Genomic DNA, 27046 nt, shown 5'->3' with positions numbered 1-27046 from the left:
CACAGAGGACAAAGGCTTGCCTGGGATGAATAGAGGTCACGTGACGAGGTCACACACAAAAGCCCTAAAGGTTGCCTGTTCTGCACTTTTTAAGTTTTAAATAACAAATGGCTGGCTGGGCTTTCATCAGATCCACTGACCCGTGCTGCAAGGGAGGTCATACTCATTTGATATCAATTTCCCTTAAATCACAGGGCAAATTGTAATCACACTTACAGTAGAAGTCTATTTGCATGCTTATCTTCCAGTAGTGTCGGACAGAGATGTATGAAAGAGAGCCAGCCAGCTTTTTTATAGAGTCCAATGACATTTTAAAGGAAAGAAAATAATATCTACTTTACTCTGGCTGTCACTTCAGGGGCACTTTCATGTCCTTCTGTTTCCATTAAAAAGGTATAAATAGCTTGAGTACTGGACTAGTTCAGAGCCAATTGTTTGCGCAGGGTAATAAAACCACAGGCCAATGATAAGGACTTTTTCAGGCGGTGGAATAAGGGTGTATGTATTTCATGTCCTTGTGTAAGACTGTAGGTGTTTCTAAGCTAAAAAACACACCACTTTTCCATCGCAGGAATGTAAACGCTAAGTGCATGTGAAATATGACTGTAGACTTGCATAATCTCGGTTATTCTTTTCTTTCCCCGTGAGTTAATCCACTTCCAAATGGCTTTGGCGTTTTGGTAATAATAGCTTGTCAAAGTCTACATGATGGAAAACACCCAATATTTATGACACGCAGGAGTACATATGAGAAGTGAGGTAATTCGGAACGTAAAAGCTTGAAGCCATATTAAACCATCTGTCATTTGTACATGCCAGGGTTTAATTGCTATATGGCTAAATTTTACCCAACTGCAAGCAAATACCTGTCTCTCTATTTAACTTTACTGTAAATGATTTATGTGTAAGCAGACTAATAGGAGTAACTTGTGCCATTTTATGTCACGCGGCGCTTTCAACGTCTCGAATGTTCTAAAGAAAAATGAAGAATGGTGTGGCTTCACACATATTTCTTACACTCAAGGTTACAGTAATACAGAGAAAAGACTAATATTTAAAAATCCGTTGCTCAAGTAAGGACCTGATCCAAAGGAAAATGAACACATATTTAAATAAATCTATAATTATGTCTTCTTTTCAATTTTACAGTAGCCTAAATGATCTCTGCACAAGAGATCTAATAGCAGTGTCAACCTGCACCATGTTTGAAATGTGCTTCTAGTTTTGATGTGCGCAGCAAAGTGCTGTAAACTGAAAGCTTTGCAGCGAATTCACAATAAATGGAGATTTATGTCCATTACGGTTTCTTTTTTTTATTTAGGCCACTGCTGAGGATTTAGTGGCTTTTGCTGTGATGATGGACGATGTGACTGCTGTTTACTGCTCTCTCGCTCTCTCTCTCTCTCTCTCCTCCTTTGTCAGCTCTGTTTAGATTTGCACATTTTACACACATCAACTTGTGCTTATTTAGGCGGACGTGTGGTTTTCTGGAAAGCAAACCGACCTGAGCATTTTCAATAAATTAGTCGCGTTTTACGCGAATCACCGAAATCATCAGCACTCCCCGATAAGATCTCATCTCTCACATTATTATGTTGAAAAAGCAGTCAGATTATGTTCGGCACCAAAGAGCCCTTCCCCATTCCTCGGGACCGGGAGATCCATTTAGCTATTCTGTTACATTTATTTCCATTCTTTTTAATGCAACGAGGAGGGGCAACCTTAGGAGATAATTTTCCTTTTAATCTAATACTTTTTATAGCGCTCGACTATCTCTAAACAATGCAAGCTGGGAGACCTATAAAATGAATGCAAAATGTAAAAGACACATAAATGCACTCTATGTTCCAGCAGAGAAGGCAGCTCCAACAGGCTAATGCAGAGAGAAAATTAATTCCATCAGCTAGCTCTTTCATTCTCCACTGCAGCTACAAGCTCTCTGTCCCGTTGCCTGGCAACCATAATTCATAGCCGCTCTAAATGGATGTTCTCCGAGCACTGAGAACATTAAGGTGAAAAGAACAAATGCCTTTGTGAATCTCAATATCTTTCAGCGTGTATGTCGTTCTGTGTTTTTTAACCACCCGTGCGCATTTCTTTTGTTTTTTGTAAGCTAAAGTTTGAGAGGGGCACTATCTATGATGGAACATTAATGTGTTTCTACAAAGAAATAGAAAATATTGGCCGTACTATTATTTCCGTTGCGGACAGTGTTGCAATTGTTATTTTACCATTATTTGTTCATTTTGAAAACTGAATAAATCATTTGTGCTATTCTAATCATGGTGAAACAAAGGTCAAAATAAAAAAGCAAAAAAAGCAGGACCGTTCAGGGGTTTAACACGCACGAAATTAACACTCAATATTTTGGTTCAGCCGTGAACATGGAGTGTGTGGAAAACAATAGGTGAGAGATGAAGTGAAGTTTCAGTTTGACTCAAACATCAGATTAACAGCGCATCTCCCATCCATCTCTAACCACAGTTAGTCACATCACCGGCGCCAGATATGTATCATAATCACATAATGAGGTTTCTTGCACCAAACCAAAATTTAAGGTTTGGGTTTCATTTCTTCAGAAGTGACAATGATTTGGACAGTATTTAAAAAAGATAAGGTAAGGTACTAAAAATGGGTTTAATTATAATTGATAAAATATGTGAAAAAGTAATTCATTAAAAAATAAGTAAAAAATAACTTGGAGCCAAATAAATAATATATAATCATCTTTTATGAATTTAAATCAAATAATTAATTGATACATGGTTGTAGTAATCCTTCTAATTCACTTTTCTTCAAGCTTCAAAAGTGCATTTTCTACTCAACTATGTAGTAGCTATATGGCAAGAACGCATTAGGAAGAGTGCCTTGATGCTAAATTATATTCAATTAACTTAATCCAATGGGAATTTGGCATTGTTTCAATGTGCATTAAATCACATTAGCTCTCATTTGCTGTGCGCTATCTCAATCATTCTATATGTCGCTTCAGCCTCTTATAATCTCTGTTGAGGTATTTCATTTGTGTCAATTAAATAATTGTTTGTGCACTGAACGACTTTGGTGTTGCGTAATTCGGTCATGAGAAATGCATTAGCGACATCTCAAAGGAGAGCGGGTGCGCTGGTCTTTTTTCCTCTGCAAGACGTCAGTCTCACAATGCCATTTTCATCCACAAAGAAAGAAACTCTGTATTCTTGGTCACGTTGAATAACAGCTATTTCCATACCAGTGGCGTGCGGACTCCTGAAATGAGGAGGGAATGTCCCCAATATGGTTTTGGGTTTTTAGATTCTATTTTGATTCATGTTCTAGTTCCATGTCATGTTTACACAATTTCTGGCTTTAAGGAATAAGAAACAACTTTTACTTGACACAATCTAATAATCTAATAACAATACATTTATATTCCACTTAATATAAACATAAAATGCCATTATTGATTGATTTATATTGCTTCAAAATTTTAATCAAAAGTAATAAGTCAATTTTTGTGTAGCTTTTATTTGTTCTTGGCATTTGGTTGCATATTATTTATAGTCACCTTCTTTTCGGACCATTAGTCATCAAATCCTCGGTAAATACTGCAAGTGTAAAGATGACTGCAGGTTTGATCACATTTTAACTAATATTTATTTTCTCATCCGTTTTATACCAGAATAATATTCCCCAACGCTTCGGGTCCAGACACAAAACACACAGGTACTCACCACTGAGAGGGAGTTGGTGAGCAGGCCTCCATCTTGGCCCAACATGTTGGGGACTGACATGCCAGGCAGGTCCATTCCTTGCAGGTGAAAGGGGTGCAGTCCATTCTGGGAGACAGGGGGGCAAAGAGTATGGTACTCAGATTCGGGCAAGTGTGCCAGCATGTGTTCGGGGAGGGTGGGGGGAGTGATGGGGGGGATGTTGAAGTCTTCGTCCCCAAGACTGGGCACTGGGTAGGACTGCTGATTTAAGCAGAGAAACAGAACAGAAAGGTTACTGCGTGTGATCTCATGCAACTCCGATGCAACTTATGTACAGTTAGATGGCTGCGTGCTCATGAACAAAATCACAATTATATTTATTTTATTTCATTTCATTCTACTATCATTTCAGTACATTTATTTGTAAGCAAAACACCCTGATAAAAATGGTGCATTGTAACTTTAAAAGCAAACGATGGTGAAATGCAACGGTCTTGTGGAGTGTCTCCAATGGCAGTATGAAAAGGCTTTTGCAAACAGTTAGTTTGAAATACGGCACAATGGGGGGTTAACCGCAGGCAAGAACAAGGACAGGCTGTCCATTTGATACTTATAAATAAGAGAATAAGGTGGGTTATGACATGAACAAAAAATCTCTGCTGCAGTCTCGCTAAAAACCGACGGTCTTTGATGTTCTATATTTTGCAGCTGAAGCCGTGCAGCGATAGCTATGATTCACACTGTATCAATAACAGAAAAGAGACTAAACACAACTATATAAACAGAACAAATGAAATACTGAATAAAGTACGGCATAGCATCTTACACATTACAGTGATGCATTTTGAGCACTTGAGGAAGTAAAATTATATGCAAATGGTCAATCAATCTCATTAAACCACACCAAAAGGCTGCTTTTATGAAGCTGAACGGTCCCTTTGGTTCGACTGTGAAGTTTTGCTTTGGCTTCTGTAATACAGTACACCCTCCTCTGGCCCTTGTCAGTTTAGACGTGATGAAAAAGATGTAAAGCAGATAAGCAGATGAAAGGCTGTACAAATCCAAGCAAAATCATGAATTATTCTGTAAACACTCCCCTGGAGTAAAATACTGTGGAAAAAATATACATATACAGTTATCTGCAGGCTGTGAGAGTGGATCGCAATTGCATGTATGAAGTTTATTATCTACACCAGAGAACATATGAAGCCGTACCCTGCCCCCAAAACCATAGTTTAAATTCAAGTCTAAGAGCGCAACACTTCACGAGAAAAAGAGAACGGCAAATGCGCCTCCGATTCAACTCGAAATGACTCATATGGTTCCTCTCTTTTTTACCTTCAAAGGGGCTCTTCTTTTTGCCTGCTTTATTATCTCTAATACATAGCTTTTATTTGCAGCAAACTAAATGAACCTGTCAGACAGCCAACTACAGGCAATTAGGTATGAAATTGCTTCCAAATTCAAGCTCAACTCAAATAACGGTCCAACTGTTACTTTTAAGGATTGCAATAATCGTTTTAATGAGCTTCCTACTTCTGCCTCTAAAAGCCAATGTATCATGCTCATTTGCATATTTGATTGTGTTGTGCTTCACAGATGTCTGCGTTTGTTTGCGGGAAATATGCTGGCATAATTCATACAGTAAAGCCCATAGAGAAATGATTTGACTGCCAAATTTAAAAAAATGACAAATCACATAAAACAAGATGACTGTTTGACTGCATTGCTTTTGATAAACGCAAATAATGTACTTATTTTTTGCAATTATTGACATTTAAAAAAATGAAAAAGGTTATTTGTAATGTTTCTTTGTCGTTCTTTTTCCATGTTTTTGCACTTTTTTGGGGGTGACACTGTGATGTATAAACAAGCAGCTAAGAAGGACAACACAGGAAATCAAAAACCCTGTGCTGTGGTGTGCGGCTCTGACAAAAGAGTACAAAATGTACAAAAATTAAGAGCAATGCAAACATGCGTTCCTTTATAGACTTCAAACACAGTCAGTGTAAAAGTACCAAACCACTGTGCCATCTGATAACATCATCTACTTATTTAACTTCCAACTGCAAAAACGTTCCAGGTAATCTGAATAAATACATTTTCTTCCTGAATAAAGCAATTTTGCACCACGAGTCAGTTATTCATTTTTTCCAATTCCAAGCTGAGACATTTAAACATGCTTCATTTATCGTTCCACAGTCGTGTCTGTGGTAATTGAAATATTTTTGTATCAAGCTAAGAAAAACCAGGGTCACAAAGTGGCGATTTCAATAACTTAATAAAAACTGTTGAAATGAATGAAAAATTACCCATGCTACATCTCTACATTCCAGTCCAGTGTTTACTATGCATAATAGAAGTACCTTCAGATCACAGCTACGTTTAACCCCTAATCTAGATTGACAACCAAATAGTGTGCGCTTTTCTCTAAACGCCTCTAACAATAAATGAGACAAAAAAAAAACATTTCTGTGCGTATCACCTCGCTTTTGATTCTTCGGAATTTGGTTGACACATAGTTTCCCAACAACCCCCATTGCGATACGCGTTTTTGCGAGGCAGGCGAAACAACAACTTCTAAAATGCGCAATGTGCCGGTCCTAGCCCATTTCGTGTGACATCATTCCAACCGGACAACAAATCTTGCAGCGAGGTGATTGCCTGTCAAATAGCACAAGGGTAATGGGACTGCTGAGAGATGAATGGCAAATGAGCAGGAGAGTCATTTAAATCTACTATCAATTACTGATGATGGTCATGATGTGCTGTATGGAATCATTGTCTATGGACGACATCACAGTCAGCAGTCAATCAAAGCCTCACAGCAGAGAGAGAAAAGCATGAAATGGGTGAACAGTCATCAGTACACTCTACACTAGTCTACACTCACAATAAGGAAAGAAATGAGACAGAATGGAACGATATGAACACTTGTGCTTTTAACATGTGTTGCCATGAGTGGCAGAAATGCTTCGCTAGCAGAAATTATGCATTAAATGACCTCGCTCTCAAATCTCAGTGGAGATTGTCGATTAGCCTTCCATCTTGACAGGCGAGTCATTATAAAAGAAGCGCACGCAAAACTGAGATATGACTCTGAATGAGGTGGTTGAGAAAACGTGCACTTTCGAGATAAGAGATACCCACCATTGTTGCATTAACTATGAAAAATGTTACTTTTCTGACTAATGATCTTGATTATTGTTTAAATACGATTTACGGGGCGTTTTTGAAGTGTATTTAAATAATCACTCCTGGATGGGCTGTGGATCATTACCCAGAGTTCCGTGCGGCACAAGGGGTGCTCCGACATGTTGCCGTGCCCTTCCGCCAATTAAATTGCCAAAGCAGAGCAAAAGGAAGCGTAAACAACGGTAACCTGTGCCCGCGGATGAGGCGGCCTTTTCATAATGTAATTCTGAATAATGAAGATGTCAAGTTAAATGCTACAGTAGTTAAACTTAATAAGGTGGCCCATTTTTTTCCACCCGGCTTTTCATTTGCCATCTAGGCTGAGTTTGCGAGAGTGAAGCAAGGAAAGCAATTCAGCCTGTAATGAATACCTCTGGGACCTAGGGGCGGTGATCATTTGAATGCAACATTCTTTGGCTGGGCCCCCAAAACAACCTCGAACCTGCTGAGCTGCCGATTACTGTTGAGAGCTTCTGGATAAATGGAGAAGGGCTTGTCTGTCTTGTGCAACCATCAAGGTCAAGCATTTCGGAGGAGGTTTTTACTTTGTCTAATGGGGGTGACAGGAGGGCGTGTGAAGCTTTCCTGTCTACTTGACTGACCCGAGCCGTGACATCAGAGAAGACGCACACCCCTGAGTCTCTGATATACAGATTGGGATCAAAACCGCAGTAGTGCGGTCCAGGAGCGACCACTCCCTGTCCAGAAGCGCTGCATAGATGCTTTTGAGGAGCTTAAGGCTTATGCATGCATGAATATGCAATTTGTCTGAATAATGCATATTCAGGGAGAAACAACCCTAGATGATTTCAGCCCCAAACTCGGGCTGCATAACGTTCTCTCAATATGTCGTATTTGTACAGTATTTTAGTTTGGCTCAAGATACTGTATCTGAAATGCACTAAAAACACAAGTAAGAACGGGCCTCTTCAGTCCCAGGGGAGAGTGCAAGGTTAGTTTATGCATGTTTAAAATGCACAGCTTTCTGCTGGTCCCCCAAGAGCTCTGCAACATCTGGGGGGAGGGGAGAGGGATGGAGACTCCTCCACCAGCACCTCTACAGTATATAAACCAACACAACAATCTGACAGCATCCCCATCACATATGCACGTCAAACCATCCCACTATGCAAATACATTCTGTTTAGAAACAAACAAAAATAACATGACCGTATTTTTTTCTACATGAGCATATGTATACATACGCTTTGATCGCATATTCTATTACACGGACCGGGCACCCAAAAGCTCAATGAAATATTAAACATCGCTCTTATCAAATTTGCGCTAAAAAACCACGTTTTACGAACGTTTAACGAATATTGCTTGCTCTGCGAGTCAAAGTGAGCGCTTTCACTCCTCGCTGAAGCAGTGCCTTTGAGGCCGGTCCAGAAATATGAGAACTGTGTATATTTTTAGTGTTCGGTGTGTGTATGCTGTAGTCGGCTTTATCTAGCATCGCTGGCACACACCACTTCATCTTGCTGCTGCATTAAAATAAATAAACTACAGAGCGCTTGTGGGCCAACATGTGCTCAGCACTCCACCATTTTGGGCTAATAAATGTGGCTTTTATTTAAAAGCCAAGAAACACATGGTTTGGGTTGGAAGAGGGGGGACGAGAGGAGATGGTGAGATAGCGAGGAACCTGTGAGCAGACGGACAGCAGACCCGCTCTGTTCTGCGAATGCTCTGTGTATTTTAACATCTCATTGATTTGAGATTTGCAGGGATGATATTATTGTTATGTCTAATAGGGAGAAACAGATCTCTGGGTTGTTTGGATGGAGAACAGTATCACGTTTTGTCACTTTAAGTAGTTATGAGGTTTTAAAAAGTGTTGTCGGCCTAACAGGAGGGTTGTGATGGCAAACAGCTAGAGATTTCAACCGTGAGATTGGCGCTAGTTTTTAAAGCTGCAATCCGTAACTTTTGCCTCGTTATGGCAAACCCTGTTTGAAACATAAAACTGAAAGACACTTTACATGTTTACTGTAAAATCTCACCCGACAGCTCACATTATAAATCATTATTATATGTTTACTTTTGCAAATCTGGGTAAGGTTGCACAATAGCTGATTTTTGTTTCTTTCCAACCAAAACAAGTTACAGACTGCAGCTTTAAACACCATTTTACAACAATCATTTTCTTTTACAATAGTCACATCGTCACCAGCTCAGTTTCTAAATACCTTATCCAACCACTAAAAATCTCACATTCATACACATTTCTCACAATATACACATTTAAAATTCACTTCCTCCTCTGGAAAAAATATTAGTCACTCGTCGTGCACTGAACACATTTTTGTCCAATCAGACTCTCTAGAATTAGATTTCTCCTCCCCCAATACCACCTGCAACCAATTATAAAGCAGATTAACGAGCCATTCAAACGTCCCACTTAAATGTCTGGTTTCAATCTAAAAATATCTCTAGACAAAACAGAAAGCAGTCCTCATCAAGTGATTTTATGTGGGTTTGTAACAACGTTTTCTCTTTCCTTCTAGTCAGTATCGGATCTTGTGCACCAGGATCACCATCACATCTTAAGATGTCCCCACTACTAAAATCCAAGTTTCATCCCTCCAAACACCATCCACGATGCTCCTTTTGCCATCTGAAAGGAAACCACCTCCTGGTTTTTGAGACGAGACTAAAACTTCTCCCTAACTGGTCAAATTGCCCTGTCTGATTTACAGATATCCTTTGCTTTGTATTATAAAGCAGATTAAAAAGACAGACTTCTGCATGAAGATGTTTTGCCTTCAGTGCTGGACCTGAGGATGGTTTTGAGGTTTAGTTTTAGCTTCCCGAGTGTGAAGTTTAAAATAGGCACATGGGTACACTTCAGTCAATTCAGTTAATGTGTGTTTAAAAGCAAGAGAAGCTCGGTGGCTGCGCACCACACACCGAGGTCAAGGTGAATTCAACTGTTGTTGCCAATAAAAGTAATTACCTGTTCCCAACAGAGAGAAACGTGGAGAGAGGAAAGTCAAGAAAGATAGAGAAAGAAAGAGAGAGAACAAAATGGGAGGAAGTAAAAACACAGCACAAAATAGAGACCGCAGAACAACGACAAAAGGAAGTAAGTTGATGCATAACATACTCTTTGACGTAAAATCCAACATCAAGATTGAGAAAACATATCTACTGTTCTGTAGAGACTGACGTTTGTACTATTTATGCTAGACTCCAATGCATGTAAAAATGATTTTAGAATTAACATGTTTATTTAACAACTATGTTAAAGTCTTTTTAAATGTAACACTAATCTTAGCTTTAAATTTGTAGTATATTCAAGTTTTAAGCTTAAACATTTTTTTCTAAATTTTCTTAACAACTTTTAAAAAAATAACCTTTTAAATGACACTGTTCTTTCAGTGGAACACTTAAGTTTACTTTAAAAGTTCACAATTAAATTCACACATCAGTTTATTATGGGATTACTTTTGTGTCAATAAAAATGAATGCAAACTTTAAAAAACGAACAAAAATATACAATGAGAAAGAAAAAAAAACACTTTGATAATGAAAACAATAAAATCAATTGCAAGAATGTGACATGACTTTCAAATAAACTGTAACTTTTCTTAACAATTTTCTAAGTTTCGTTTTTTGCAAATAATAGTTTTGAATTCGCTGCTAGATTTTTCATTTGCGCTTTCCGAGTTTTCGTTTACACATCTCAAGTTTTCGTTCGCCTTTCTGGCACAAATCTCACGTGTGGGCAGGACTTATGGCCACTTTTCTCTCATTGGTTAGTGAGATTTGGATTGACAGCTCCCTAACCAGGAAGTTGATACTGAAGACAGTGCAGCGGATTAGAGAGCAATCTACTTGCGGTTTTCTGTATTGTATTATTTTAGTGTTTGTACTTAAATTACGTTCTTATTTTGTTAGTATATTAGCAGGGTTGCCAACTTTCACGCACTTAAAAGTGGAACACGCTTCCAGGCTCTATCACGCCGTAACAACAAGCCAACGTCGAGTAAAGACAGGATAGATAGCCATATTCACATGCAACTTTACGTGGGTTTAGAGGCCGTCAAAACAGCAGTCTATAATTGATAATTACAATGATATCAGGAAACGAGATGCCTAGTGTGTCATGGCTCTGCTTCCTTAGTCATGTTTTTCTTGGTCCTGTAGCAGAGCCATGACAAAGTCTTTGGTTATGTGTGGAGAGAAACATATTATTGTCCGTTTGACAATAATATACGTTCTCTCCAGTGTCTTGTCATTGGCCCCATTCCTCTTGTTTCCTCGTTATCTTTCCCTGAGTGTTTAATGTCCCACACCTGCCCCATGTCGTTATCCCTCGTTTGTCTTCCCTATTTAAACCCTCATGTTTCTTTGTCCTGTGCTCGGTCATTGTGTTTGGTGCGTTGTGTACTGTGTGCGTACGGTGTACTGTGGTCTCGTGTGGTCTTGCTGGTGTTGCTACCCGTGGTTCTGTTCCTTGTCCTGTTCGTGTTTTTCATTTGTTAACCCCTTCACTGCCTGCCTGCTATTGGGTTCTTTCTGCCAGTCGTGACAGAATGACCGAGCCATCAGAACCCAGCGGGCAGCAAATGGACGGCACGGCGTGTCCTCACGCCGCCCAGCCCACTTGCTGCTGGGGTTCCGCCAGGGGATACGGGAACCGGGAGTTCGCCGGGGCATTCTCAGGGTGGCGAGGTCGCTGAGTTCAACGAGGCAGAGTTGAAGCGATCTTCAACTGCTGCCTCACTCAGCGCCTCCCCGTCGAGAAGAGGCTGCTGGTCCCCTGGGTTCGCGGAAATGGTCAGGTTCTGGCCAACCGGACGTCCCGGGGGTGGGGTTCCACTGGGACCCACTCGCGGTCGACCGCTCCGGAGGGCCTCGCCTGGCTGCCGCTCCGGGGGGACTCAGTACCCTCGGCTTGACTCCACGGTCCCCGGTTCCTCTGGCGGCGCCGTGTGCGAGTGGGGAGAGGGTGGACCGGGGATGACGTCGGCGGCTCCCCGACGCGAACTCCCTCCGGTCCCCAGGTTCCGCCTAAGTGGCTAGGACCGGTGGTGCGGAGAAGGAGGGAGAAGCGTCGAAGGGAGGGGCGTCCAGTCCGGTGCAACCGGTCGCCAAGCCGGTGCAGCCGGCGTCCAGTCCGGTGCAGCCGCGTCCAGTCCGGTGCAGGCTCAGCGGTGTCCAGTCCGGTGCAGCCGCATCCAGTCCGGTGTCCAGCCGGCGTCCAGTCCGGGGTGTCCAGTCGCGTCCAGTCCGGTGTCCAGCCGGCGTCCAGTCCGGTGAGCCAGCCGGTCCAGTCCGAGTCCGTGTGATCCAGCCCGAGTCCAGTCCAGCCCGAGCCGGTGATCCAGCCGGCGTCCAGTCCGGTGATCCAGCCGGCGTCCAGTCCGGTGATCCAGCCGGCATCCAGTCCGGTGATCCAGCCGGCGTCCAGCCGGTACAGCCCTCAGCCCGAGCCGGCCTTCCAGCCGGCGTCAAGCCCTGTCCAGCCGGCCTTCCAGCCGGCGTCAAGCCCTGTCCAGCCGGCCTTCCAGCCGGGTCAAGCCCTGTCCAGCCGGCCTTCCAGCCGGGTCAAGCCTTTCCAGCCGGCCTTCCAGCCGGCGTCAAGCCCTTTCCAGCCGGCCTTCCAGCCGGCCCCAGCCCTTCCAGCCGGCCTTTCCAGCCGGTCCCTGGGAGACTCCCAGGGCCAAAGACTGTCCCCCCAGGACTCCTCCTAAGTCCCTAGGACTCGCGCCCTCGAGCGCAGCCGGGGACTGGGACTATTCCCCACCCCCATGGACTGCCCCCTATGGGCCCTTGTTTTGCCCCACCCCCCCTCCCATGTTTGTTGTTTTGTTTCCCACCCCAGTCCTGTAGTCTTGTTGTCCTGTCTACCCCTTGTCATGTTCACCATGTTTGTCTGGTTTTTGTCTTTGTCTCGGTCTGCCTTGTCTTGTCCGTCTACCCCTTGGTGAGCACCTGGAGGTGCTCATTAAAGGGGGGGCTTCTGTCATGGCTCTGCTTCCTTAGTCATGTTTTTCTTGGTCCTGTAGCAGAGCCATGACAAAGTCTTTGGTTATGTGTGGAGAGAAACATATTATTGTCCGTTTGACAATAATATATGTTCTCTCCAGTGTCTTGTCATTGGCCCCATTCCTCTTGTTTCCTCGTTATCTTTCCCTGAGTGTTTAATGTCCCACACCTGCCCCATGTCGTTATCCCTCGTTTGTCTTCCCTATTTAAACCCTCATGTTTCTTTGTCCTGTGCTCGGTCATTGTGTTTGGTGCGTTGTGTACTGTGTGCGTACGGTGTACTGTGGTCTCGTGTGGTCTTGCTGGTGTTGCTACCCGTGGTCCTGTTCCTTGTCCTGTTCGTGTTTTTCATTTGTTAACCCCTTCACTGCCTGCCTGCTATTGGGTTCTTTCTGCCAGTGCGTGACATAGTGAGTTTTGAGGAGATATACAATAAAGTGTTATGCTTCCAGTTCATATTTATAATTTATAGATTATAATCGTGGTGGCATTTTATGTATTGTTTTTATCTTTAAATGTGTGTTTATATTTTAAGAAGTCTCTCTTCTGCTTTTCTTTAACCTGTTTTATGTAGGTGTGTAAATACATAATGAAATTGTTGTTTGCAAAAGGCAGACTAAATCAATAAAACAATCTAAAGGCCTCTAATTATGTCACCTTATGAATTTGTTTTGTTGTAGCGTTTTAAAAAATGTCATTTGAATGTATTGGTACTGTTTTATGAGGTGTACTTTCTGTGAATGTAAAGACTTATAAGTGGACTTAATTCTTTAAAAGGAGACTGTATGCAAGAGCGACATCGTCATCCTCCTCCTCAGCTGGACACAAGTCACTCTCAGGAACCTTTATGTAACCGAGATAATAAAATCGCTAAAAGTTTTAATCTCTGTACAGTAACTATGCAGCAATGTTTTCATTTAGCATGTTCATTTCTCACAACCCAATAATCTGTAACGTGTCTTTATTGGATGTTATAATGCAAGTTGTTTGTTCCTTTTTAAGAAAATAATCTTAATAGTCCATAAAATAGTACCTGACAAAAAATATAAAGCACACAATGAACGAGCTAAGTAAAGACAGAATTGCTACTGTACAGGAATAAAACTTTAAGCGATTTTCTTTATTATCTGAATTACATTCATTTACCTGAGGGTGAGGAGGACGATGATGAGGAAGACGCTTGGATCCACACTGCATGACTTACCAACTTCAAATACCAATTACTAATATACTAACTAAATAAGAAAGTAGTTTTAAGTACAAACAATAAAGATAACAGCATGCAGATCGTTCTCTAAAATTCGTTGCACTGGACTGTCTTCAGTATCGACTTCCTTGTCAGGGAGCTATCAATCAAAAACTCACTAGCCAATAGGGCTGTGTATTGGCAAGTGCCTCCCGATACGATATATATCACGATAGATGGGTCACGATACAATATATTGCTATGTATTTCGATACAATACACATTTGCGATATATTGCAATACTTTAAATAGAAAATGTAAAAAGTAGAGCTAGAAATACAACATACTGTGCACCAGCGGGGGTTTTCTGTAAGGATAAGTGTAAAAACATCCCTTACCTCTGCAGAGTGGCCATGATGTGTGATGCATGGACCTTTAGATCAGAGGTTTGGGTTCTCAAACTGTGGATTGCGCCCCTCAAGTGGGTAGCACAGGGGAATAAGGTGGCTCACGCAAGTCACTTGGCTGTTGTGGTGCATTACAGTTAAAACACTGAACATGGGCAGTATTAAACCTCTGGTTCATCCGTGCTGTAAATGTGCTGGTGTCACATCCGTGAAGGCACAATAAATGTCATTGTTACTTTTCTTAATAACTTTTTGTCTAATGCACTGCAGTAGCCAAGTGACTTGTGTCATGACTTGCGAAGCCTACAAACAGCATTATTTTATATAACTCATTACTCCATTACTTATTTTGAAAACCAAAGCACATCAGCTGTGAGAGCTCGAAGCGTTCTTATATTTTTCGCCATGCTCACTTCCACTTACTTTTGGCCGTATGTACGTATATGACACGATTAAAAAAAATTATCGATAGTAGAGGTATCACTATCGATACACTATCGGAAAAAAAATATTGTGATAGTTACATGTATCAATATTTTTGCACAGCCCTACTAGCCAATCAGGGTAAAGCAGCCATAAGTCCCGCCTACACGTGAGATTTGTGCCAGAGAGGCAAACGAAAACTTGAGAAGCGTAAATGAAAACTCGAAAAGCGCAAATGAAAAATCTAGCAATTCAAAACTATTATTTGCAAAAACAAAACTTAGAAAATTGTTAAGAAAAATAGCAGTTTATTTGAAAATCATGTCACATTCTTGCAATTGAGTTTATTGTTTTCATTATCAAAGTGTTTTTTTTCTTTCTCATTGTATATTTTTGTTCGTTTTTTTAAAGTTTGCGTTCATTTTTATTGACACAAAAGTAATCCCATAGTTTATTACAATATAAAGAATGTAGGAAAAAGTAATTGGCCTGACTCTAAAGTGATTTTTTTGGTCAGCAAAAGTGACTTCTTTTATCGTTCTGTATTTTAAAGCATTGATGAATGACCACTTAAGTTTGGATTGTGCATTTTATGTGTATTCTCAATAAATTCAGTGACAGTTAAAAGGTTAATGAGCTGCCGCAAATGTAAAAATAGTTTCAAACGTACCACAGTACAGCGTGTCACAATAACACTTCAAGGGATACATACAGTATAAGCAATATTTCACTCAAGCTCCAAAAGCTGTAGCAATCCCATTCATAAATGTGACATGAAGGTGGAGTTCAATGGCAAAAGAATACACAATCTACCCAACAATGGAGTGCAAGATGTAGGGAAACACATCAGTCTTAAGACTGCACGCAGCACAGTACAGATTAAACACAAACAGATATTTTTCGGCTGGTGCGGAGCTATTTACCCATGTCAGACGCGGGCCGTCCGTGTGGTTAAGGGTCTCTCTTTTCCAGTGGCTGGCCTGTTTGTTGCCGTGCTGCGTCTGGCTGGGACTGGCAGGTATGCGAAACTACAGTGGGATTCAAGGCCATGGGGTCAACCAACACAGTAGGGAAACAAGAATTGACAGCACATGCAATACTATTTAACTTTCATCACTTTGCCACGCTTTCTTGGGTGCTGAGCTGCTTTCCATTCACAATGTATCTTTCATCTGCATTAAATCTACAGCAAACATGCAGCGTGAGCATACTGACCAGAGCATCCAATGCAGAAAGCACATTTGAAATCAATTTCTGGCCGTGTAATGGGAATAAGACAGTGTGCAGCCATTCCTGTTTAAAGCCGTATCAACTCTTTTAAAACCAACTAGTGACCTGTAATTTAGTGCACTTTTCTTTACATTCTCTTGAATGCATTTGCTACGGAGTGTTGAATAATACATGACTCGTATATCATTTATTTATTCTTCCTCTTACTATTGAGAGCCATAACACTACCAGGCTTCTACAGCTTAGAGGTTACGCAGTAATACCTTCTGATTCTCTATATAACAATCCACTGTGAACGCTTATCTAAGAGCTTTTAGAAGTGGAGGGAACCACATAAAATTGTCACATGGCAAGCATAAAACACATGCGATTTGACTATTTGATCTAATAAGTGGAACATTTTTGCAGATGATGTAAATGGCAGGTCTTCGCCCGACAAACTTCTGCCAGTTAATAAAGAGCCGCAACTTTGTCAAACTGCTGCGAATGTGTTCACAATTAGATTTAAATATACAGTTTTCGACATGCGTGAGGAAGGTGTGAATTGCACCTTCACACGTTTCTGCAGAACTGAGACCTGTTAAACGTTACTAATGTCAAACCATAAGACAGGAGAAGTTTGAAGCAGGTTGCCAACCCATATGGACAGCTTTTTTAAACGTGTTTCATTATTAAATTTACTTTTGCAAATGGAATAATTATTCATAACACTTCTATGACTTGTAAAGTGAGAGAGGAAGGGGGAGTGGGGAGTTATTTTCGAGCGAGAGCTGTTTCATGTCTACATACAGTATATAACATTAAAGGCCAAACTCTGTGATCCGCAAAACAGATTGAATTTAGGGCTCTGCGGTAAGGCACATGCAGACAAGTTCTTGTATAATATCTCCGAATCCTATTGTGTGTGGTTGTATCTGAGGTTTTGAAATGTCAAAGCGTAGCTCGGATAAATTTCATGGAACACAAGCACATAGTTCAGATCAATGGTTTTATAAAAATAGGCAAAACCCAAACAGCCCATGACAGAAGCAGGCAGGAAATATTTTAATGGATCAGTAACATTATTTATAGACGTTTCATTGCATGCGCGTGCCCGGCCCGAAGTTAACTTCCGGTCTGTGTTTGTTGATTGGTCTGGCTAGTGGCTAATAATAGAACTATTAATATTGTATTTATATTAATAATCATTTATATAAATATTTTACTTTATTAAATAAACAATCTGTTAAATTTGATTGTACTTAATTGTTTCAAATAAACAATTTGTTCAATGGGTCGTGTAACTTTGTCGTATTTAAGTTTAGCCAAGTAACCGTTCTTCTACTGGTCACCCAAAATAATACTTTTAACTGGCTAGGCAATGTAATTTACTTGTTATTTCTTTTGCTTGTTTTTTAGAAATAATTTACAGGGACTCTATTCTTTGCTCTTTTTCTTGTGAGGCAATACAAGTAGTGTTTTGCCTAAACATACATGCACACGATCTATGGTAAAACCGCCCGCCTGCCACATTTATTTCCATGCCGCAGAACGTGTCAGGTGTCCTGAGGGGCACTAATTAATCTCTAGCCTTAATTCATTAGGCAAACATGTTAAAGGTCCCTTAAGACAACCTGCTCTCCTCCAGCAGGCATGTTCACCCTTGACCTCAATGCACTGACTTCCATGTTTCACTTTAAATATTTAACCAAGCTAGGCTTTTTATAGAAAGACACAGCCATCTTTAAAAATCTATGTGCTGAACTTTCTAGCGGTGTCACTGGTGAAAAAAGGCTTTTATCTTGGTTGTTCGGAAATAAAACAAGCTCAAGTATCCTAAAATAAACTTCCGTCGGTAAGTAATGACCTTAACTGGAGGAGTGTGGCTCAGGGGCTGCACATTCTGCCTTTTATAGACCTTGTTTGCTGTCTGTTCCGTGATGTGTAGTTTGTTTTTAATGAATGTGTAAATGCAGGAAATGAAAGGCTACGACCATATGCATTAAAGCTTCATTTCATTAAGCCGGAACAAAGCCTTAAACGCTTTGTTTACATGTTATAATAGCCCCTGATTATGGTGGCGACTGATAGTGGCTCTAATTTGCGACGTGCCGGCTTAAATTTGTTTAATTACGACTTAAAACAAAAGGAGTGAGCAGTAATTAACCCACCTGGTTCCCTGGCACAAAGTCCTGGCTGGGCTCTGGCATACTCATGAACATGTTTTCACTGTTGTACTGCAAGTAGAAAGAGAGAAGGGGAGAAACGATAAATAAACAGTCAAAAATGTTCGGTCAACACATAATCCGAGCTGGGGAACAAGGCTGAACGTGAGGATGGTGATCTTGCTGAATGCTTTCTTCCCTGAACACAGACCTTTAGACAGACAATTAGTCTTTGAAGTCTCTGCTGTATCAGATAAAGATGTCAGTGATTTGATGTAATTAGTACAGTGGTAATTAAAATGGCTGGACGAGGGGGTGAACGAAATCCTTTCATGTGAGCTGTGGAATATAACAGAGAGCCATGCGTGGATAGACTTGTGCAGGACGAACGCAGGTGGCTCGAATGTAAACCAACAGCAGTCTGTTAAATCAACATTTTGAGTCATTATATGATCAGCTTACCACTGAATCGATATAAAATGGAGACACATTTGATTGATGATCTAAATCAAAACACAAATTTTGACTCATTTTGCGAGCTCAACTGTAAGTATTATTTCTGCTTGTACGTGAACTACTGCAGGCAAGTAGTTTAGGTTTCACGGGATTCGCCTCAAGAATAGATGCAGAAAAAACATTTATAATATTTTTTTATTACATTTCTCACAAGGAACAAACTATTAGTTAGTGTTGGACACTACATGTTACATGTTTTGACAACATGAACCAACAACCTTCCTGACCCACAGCCCACCTATTCCCTCAGCACGTACAGACTGCCGTGCTTGTTTTACAGTAGACGTGTAGCTCGTGCGTTCACACATTGAAGATGCTCGAAACAGCTTCAGCTGAGTCAGTGCAGGTTAACTGTGTGATAAAGCTCATGACCCATCTGTGCAGCACACCTGGGAAATTACAGCAGCCTACAATGACTGCCTGTCTGCTATAGTCCACTCAGCACCACACACACTGCAAGTTCTGCTGATCTGTCTGCTTCACAAACATACACCAATTTACATTTTATATATTGTTCAAATCCATGAAACATGAATATCAAAAGTATAAATCAGGTATATTTTTGCTGAGATGGATGGGGGAATATGGAATTGCCATTAGAGGTATTCTCAGTTCAGGTTTGTTTGTGTTTCGAAAGAGAGAAATAAAGAGAGAGATCTCAGGGACACGTGTCTGATGGCTGTCAATGGCTGGATGTTTGTATTTCTGTTCATCCGAGAAGCACATCTCATTTCAATATGCCTGCTCGAGATAATTCTATGGAAATGAAATGGCAATAATCCTAATGAAAGCCTATCACATTGCGACCTTTTAAGTGCGCGAGTTGATGGGCCGATCTGATTGGTTTTTGCGCACGGATGACAGTTAATTTCATGCTAGCTTATTGATTGTGATTAATGTGATCAGGCTGATCTAACATGTGGCTATTCTTAAACTATGAGATGTGCTTCTTTTTGAAACACTATTACAACCGGTGCCATGAGGCCACTACATTCTATTAAAGGGGAGAAAAATGTTTTTTTTTTATTATAAAAGCATAGTATTCCATTTTCAGCCAAACCGCATTCATTGCTGTAAATTTATGATAACGGCTCTCTTTTTAAATGACTGTGTTGATTTGCCTACATAGGCAATATTCTAACCACATAAATGACCAATATTGTATGCTTTACATACTATAGGGTTCTAAGGTGGTAAGGTTGCGAATTGCAACCAACGCCTCACTTCCCCCCCTTCGAAGCACTACAGTGGCTGACACAGAGCTAAGATGTCGCCACATTTTCGCTTCTTAGCTGAAGGAGATAACATATTTATGAAACGCACTCTGTAGAGCAGTTTATCTGTTGAACATGACGAATTCCATGCAAGAGGACCAACGGTGTAGATAGCTCATTCTAAGGTAATAAAACATAACGCTTCATTATGTAAGGTCTTTATATACTACTGAAGACATAGTTGTGTATATTTATATTGCATTTCTGTTAATAGATCCTCCAAAAAATTAATTACAGACAGCATCTTTAATACAACCTCATTTCTCATTTCAACGTCGCTCTCTCTCCCACTCAAATGGCAGCCAGATATTTATAACAGCAGCTCCACACCAAATCCATTTTTATAAAGATTCTCTCTGTGTTCTCACTGTTGTGACCTTTCACATGTCTCTCTCTCTCACTCTCTATGTCCGTGCACTGTTCTATCTGCTTAGCTCTTACCCTCTATCAGCCACTATTTGCATATGAATGTACCAGTGGAAAGTGTGAGGTGGCCTTTAGTTGAAAAAGTGAAACCTCAGAGCTAAACCCATCAAACTGACACCAACTCCATCTAGCAACAGTTGGCCAACAGCCTCCCTAACCTACACCCGAATGTGCTTACTGCTTTCAGAACAAACCCTGACATGCACGCACTCCATTTCGCCAGTTTTTCTTAGATTCACGTTTCTTAATCTTGTGGCATGCTGGGAACCATTTTGCGTCATCGTAGCTTTTCTCTTTTCGCTTCTGACAAAACCACGCCCGGTGTAGATTGTGATTATCAAATCTGACAGCTTCATTGCAAAAACTACTTAAGCAAATGATCTTGTTTTTAGCAATTCAAATCTATCTATCGTCAAGCAACATGGCCACGAGTATGAGCCGCATCCCAAAATAAACAACACGTTCAGTGTGAAAAGAAAGAAGGTATCTGTGCGAGTAGGTCAACAAACGACTACGATGTACATTCGGCAGCTGCTGCGGCGATGCAAATGAGCTATCCAATAACAAAAACAACAAAAACAAAACAGGGCCTAATAGCTGCGGGACTGTAAATCGATCCCATCCACACTCCGCCCCGAGCGTCTGGCAGCTTCACATGAAGCTTAGGTAAAAGAAATTGATCCCAACTGACATGACCACATGCTAACAAATTCCTCATTATGATTAATAGGAAGCTCTCCTCTGGGGGAGGAGGGTAATGACATGGTAGTATTCTCCCAGAATAATATTAGAACGACTGTGGCAACACTTATTAGCACTGTAATTAAACTGTTCATCCTTAAACGACTCCCCTGGTTCAGAACGACGAGGCCTACGGGCCAAAGAGCGCACGGGGACTGAACTGTGGCCAGAAATGTGTACGTTTGCTAATGCCTGTATTTATCTTACGAGGGTTTCGGTGTTAATTCATTCTAATTAGCGTCACAGGAGGGTCCCGGCGTTAACGCACGATCAGATCGAGGCATTTAAAAAAGCTGCGTTTGATTCCCCCACGATTACATGGTTCCTCAATTAATTAACATGTGTAAGATTTAGATGACAGGAGCTGTTCCTGGTTAAACATCTGCATCTTTCTGTCAGCGTGAACGGAGATCCATACCTAAATATTCAGATTGTTTGCTATATTTCTACTAAAACAACAGAACAGAACAGAACATGCTTTTTAAACTGAATCACAAACAAACACACGGGTCTAAAAAGTCTCGCTCATTCACTGTTACTGTATTGTGCTGTACTTAAAGTTGCAATCCATATCTTTTCTAGTTCAAATAAATATTTGAAGTGTGCTTAAAATAGGGATAATCTGAGCTGTCAGGATTTCACGGGAAATGTCAGTTGTTTTTCAACACACATATAAATAAGAACATAAAGTAACCTGCAAATGGAGACAGAGAAGCAAAAGTTACAGGTAGCAGCTTTAAAGGGATACACTGCAAAAAATGACTTTCTTACTTAGTCTTTTTTTCTTGTTTTCCAGTAAAAATGTCTAAGAATTCTTGAATCAAGATGCATTTTCTTGATGAGCAAACTGACCTAAGAAAATAAGTCTAGTTTTTAGTAAAAAAATATGAAATTTCAGTGAATTTGTGCTTAAAACAAGCAAGCAAAAAAAATCTGCCGAAGGGGTAAGAAAAATAATCTTGAATTGAGCGACAAGAAAAAGGTAAACCTTAATTCAAGAACAATTTTTTGCTTGTTTTAAGCACAAATTCACTGAAATTTCATATTTCTTGACTAAAATCAAGGCTTATTTTCTTAGGGCATTTTGCTCATCAAGAAATTGGATCTTGATTCAAGAATTTTTTGACATTTTTACTGGAAAATAAGAAAAAAAGACTACGTAAGAAAGTCATTTTTTGCAGTATAGTTCACCCAAAAATGAAAATTCTGTCATTATTTTCTGTACCTCTTGTCATTTCTTTCTTCTGCAGGACACAAATGAAGATATGTTGAAGATTGTTGGTAACCGAACAACGGAGGTACCCATTGATGGGTACCACCGTTGTTCGATTACCAACATTCTTCAAAATATATTTTGTGTTATGCAGAAGAAAGAAAGTCATACAGGTATGAAATGACAAGCGGGTGAGTAAATGTTAACAGAATTTTAAATTTGGGGCCACACATTGAGCAACATACAGTTTAAAAATATATGCACATATTTTTGTATACAGTACTATACTGTATAAAAATACATACTATATGGGATCAATTATTTGGTGTTGCCTCAGAAAGAATTATTAACAGATTTAGAAATGGAACCAGAATCATTAAACTCCAGATTTCAATTTCTTTCAGCATGTGCAGTCTAGCATCACTGAGTTACTTTCTGAGCTCTTCAGAGGTCAGCAGTGTTTTTAGAAGAACCCGTCTGCCCGGCCTCATCCTCTCAACGTGCACACTGATAAAATGAAAACATTCTCTATAAACCTATATAACCCTTCTATGAGTATAACCCCACCCACAGCTCTCCCTCATCCTGACAACACTTTTTCCTGGCATACAATATTATATAAATGTACCAGCTATTCAGGAGGAAGGTACTAAGGCACCCTGCCAACACCAAGCACTGACCAGCTCTAAGGACAACTCTCTATTAAAATATATGAGGAACTCCTATTTACCACTTAGCTGGGCAAGGACAGACTTCTGGAAAGAAGCTAATCCCTTATGTTTTATGTTACAAACACGATTATTCCTCTGAGTGAAACACTTGGCCACTCCACCTAATTATATTGTCCTGTCCTCCAAAAAAACATCCAGTGAAATATTTTTTTAAGTGTGCTGCTGTTTTTCCTAAACTAAACTAAAATGATGGTTTGTACTGTATCAACATAACATGCTATTGATTTATGCACAGCAGACGACAAACTTAAATGCAGACAGAACTAAACTGGACAGAAATCAAGTCTTGTTTAGATTTCTGTTTGGAGCTGAAAACCGCATTTCTAGCGAAATTCCATTTAGTCTGTCTCTACTTCGTGTATAATACAACAACAGCCATGAAATGTTGCATTTGCTTTATGAGAAGAATAAATCAGCTGTGAAGATTTGTAAATGAGCATATTATGCAAAAGAAGGTGCAAAATATGCATGCGTTGCATTATGAAACAATTACATTTTGAAGGTGCTAATGAGAATTAATGTTTGTGTGTTATTCTCCTCAAGTCCTCCTGACTGAAATAGGTCTAAAATTTGTCATTTTTAAAATCGCTTTTCGAGGTGTAGAATTCCAACTAAAGCATCACACATTTTACATTCATGCCAATTGTATGTAACTCAAACCTAATCTTTCTCAACAAAATGAACCCAATAAATCAACTCCAGAAAGAAACACTCCCTCTCCTTCAACAAGAAGCATAATTTTATGCAAATGTTATACAATAATCTGTATTCTATATCTGCGCATGGTAATGAGATTGGTTACTCTACATTATTCATATTGTACAGTCCAATATAAACAAGATATCATAAAAGGGGAAAGGGGACGGAGGGGAAACACATGATGCATTGGTGACACGATAGATTTTAAAATCCTAATTTCTAAATTTACACCACCCAGGATTTTCATTTTAGTAAAACCATAAAGACATTTCCTGTCGAAGTGAAGGCTGATGGTGTTCTCTTGTTTCAACACTATTCTATGTGCTTTAGCAGCACCCGATCAAAATGGCTGCCATTCAGTAAGAAGTGTAATGAGATATGAGTGCAATGGAATTCTCGGTGCTGAACATAATCATGCAACTTGCGTGCAATCAATGAGCCCCGCATCATCTCCCATGATTGCCTGCAGTACAGACGTGATGTACTTTTCACAGTCATGTATCATGTTTGACTTCTACGACTTTGTAAATGGCAAAAAATATAAAATGATCCCAGAAACAAATAAGAAAAGAGGAGCCAATTGAATATATTTGTTGAACAGTGAGGCCATTATTTTGATGTTTATAGCTCTTGGCAGATCTTGTAGATTTCTTTTTTATTGGATGCTGTATATTGACCCCTTTGTCAAATTGGCTTTATGCATTTGCTTCTCTGGAACTGGATGATATGTCGAGAAGTGACATATCTCCTGCTCAGTGATACATACTGTAATCAAATAGAACGAATCCTATTTCTGGCGTTGCACCTGTGCGCAGACTTTATTGCTGCGCTGTACTCATCATTTCATGTGACGCAGATGTGAATGACATTATCTTTTTTTCTCAAATGTTTTAGTGGCATGAAGCTTTCCGTCCTTAAACGCAGTTGTAGAATGTAGAAATGTAGAATATGCCGTGATTGTTAATAAGACAGCTTTTCCTCTCATATCGTAAGCGCACATTGTATGAAAGTGAGAAACCATTTTTGCTGCACCAACCAGGATGTTTTGTGTGTGTGTGTGTGTGTCTCTCTCTCTCCCTCTCTCTCTCTCTCTCTCTCTCTCTCTCTCTCTCTCTCTCTCTCTCTCTCTCAGATGTCCAGATGTGAATCAGAGCTTTTATTTTTTTCAGGAGACTGGAACCAATTTCATTCCTCATCAGTTTCTTATGGAAGGTCAGAGTATGGGAAAATCAAACTGCGAATGTGTATTCTTTCCACACCCTGTGGTTTAAATGCACTCACTACTCAGCACCATGCTCATTTTCGTCCCCTTTTATGTTGGACTCAGAGCTGCTGAAATATATGGGTCCCCTAAAATATCTATTATAAAAACCTCTTGAACTGATAGAAATGGATATAATGCATTTTTCAAAGTGCTAATGCTGTTCTTAAACATGAAATACTTCAGGGCTGTGTTTTATCTCTGCATTTGATTTTTCGAACATTTAAAATGGTCACGTTGTTAACACTCGGAGTGAAACTGTGGTTTCGCTTCATTTTAGAAAAAGTGCAACGATGAAAGATGTGAATGTACAAGATGTGATTAAACTGGTATTTTCATTATTATTTTTGAAATATCGTTTTTTTTACTTAACTTCATTGTGTCTGGAGATTTCATTTTACAATATAAGATATGTACAAATGTTTTGCTTTATTTTGTCCAGTCATGGTCAAAGTAGATACCGTTTTGTTTTAGATTTTGCTCTGCTGTGGTTAAATACCTCCTTCTAAAAACTTTTTCCCTGCCCCGCCCCCTTCAAAACATACATGGAATGATGTATTATATATTTATATAAGATTATATAAATACATTTTACTTCTGCTATATATATATATATACAGTATATATATATACAGTGCCGCATAATAGACTGTGAGACGTAAGGAAATAATTAATCCTGTCGTCTTGTTATCAACCTCAGTGTAAACTTTAACCTACAGTGAAACCCATAGTAAAAATATGAGAATCTAATTTAAACCTGGAAAGACTACATTTACCATTTTTAAAATTAAAATGGTTATGCTAAAAATAATTTATGAACAAAATGTAATCGGTTGTAAAAGTGCAAAATAATAATTTGTTCTTAATTTTTTCTCTCTAAGATATTTGGATTTCACTGATGCACTATTATAACCACATGACCTTTCGGACCACCAGTTGACCTCTCTGTTTCAACATGCGCGGACCCTTAAAAGCGCCACTATGTCAATCAATAAAGAATATTTCTCTGCCTTCTCGCAAGATGCTAATGCTTTCTTGGAGACGTGCCAGAAATGCTCTCTGTTTCTTTTGTGATCATCAGATGCTCGTGCGATGAATAGTATCAACAGCCAAACGTACATATTCGGTGTAATTAGTCACCGGCGAAACTTCACTTTATAAACATGTCAACGTTTATAAAACACAGATAGGCAAGAAAAATGTGAAGATAATGACATGCGGCAGAGTGAAAAAGGAGAGGTTTTCTTGTGGTTTCATTTCAGATGAAATGTAAAGGTCAAAGGCAGTTACTAAAAGCAATAGTTGTGAGCGAGGCGCACACTCAAATCGGTTCCTGTGTCGAAAATTATAGCTTAATATTGAGTGCATTATGGTTTATTTTCTATTAAAATAAAGAAATAAAAAATTACTCGATAGGAGGCACTGTCGATAGCAACCACTCCTCAGAGAGGAACATGCAGGGGTTTGTTGTCAAACCAAATTACACACATTCTTTCCATGGATAAACCGTAGCCTGAATAATAAGCAGCCACAAAAGTGGGTCAGGGTCGTCATGGAGAGAAATGGAGGCAAAGAGAGAGAGAGAGATGGAGAGAAAACAAGTAAGAGACATTGAGAGAGCAAGAGAGAGAGAGAGAAAGAGAGAGAGAGAGAGAGAGAGAGAGAGAGAAGGAGAGGCGGGGGTGTTTCTCTCTTTGCTCCCTAGCATTCAATATCAAGAGTGGCAGTCATCTTTGACTTCAAATCATTCCTCTGATGAATAACCTTTGTCTGTACTGCATTATGGCACAAAGTGATTTCTTTTCCCCCCTCCTCAAAATGGCAATTTTCTGAGAGCCTGAAGCTGAAAAAAACAGAAAGCGTCTTCATCCGTGTTCCACCACTGTAATTTATTACAGTGAGCTAGAGTGACTT

At 39.9% G+C, this 27046-nt stretch overlaps 1 protein-coding gene across 2 annotated transcripts in view; it reads right to left on the bottom strand.

The window, feature by feature from the left end:
- tox (thymocyte selection-associated high mobility group box) overlaps positions 1 to 27046 on the bottom strand; it is a 54866-nt gene that overhangs the window by 10684 nt on the left and 17136 nt on the right. Inside the window, exons 2-4 of one of the 2 annotated variants that reach the window (XM_057334098.1) lie at positions 18278 to 18343; positions 15821 to 15925; positions 3711 to 3947 (exon numbers count right to left, since the gene is read on the bottom strand). In XM_057334098.1, the coding sequence (XP_057190081.1) occupies positions 3711 to 3947; positions 15821 to 15925; positions 18278 to 18343 (408 nt within the window). Of the gene's footprint in view, positions 1 to 3710; positions 3951 to 15820; positions 15926 to 18277; positions 18344 to 27046 lie in introns of both variants that reach the window. The other variant, XM_057334097.1, reaches the window with a different exon arrangement.

Source organism: Triplophysa rosa, linkage group LG5 (genome assembly GCF_024868665.1).
Source record: "Triplophysa rosa linkage group LG5, Trosa_1v2, whole genome shotgun sequence".
Classification (NCBI taxonomy): Eukaryota; Metazoa; Chordata; class Actinopteri; order Cypriniformes; family Nemacheilidae; genus Triplophysa; species Triplophysa rosa.
The sequence above is the reverse complement of the archived record's forward strand: the minus strand, read 5'-3'. Positions and strand labels throughout refer to the sequence as shown.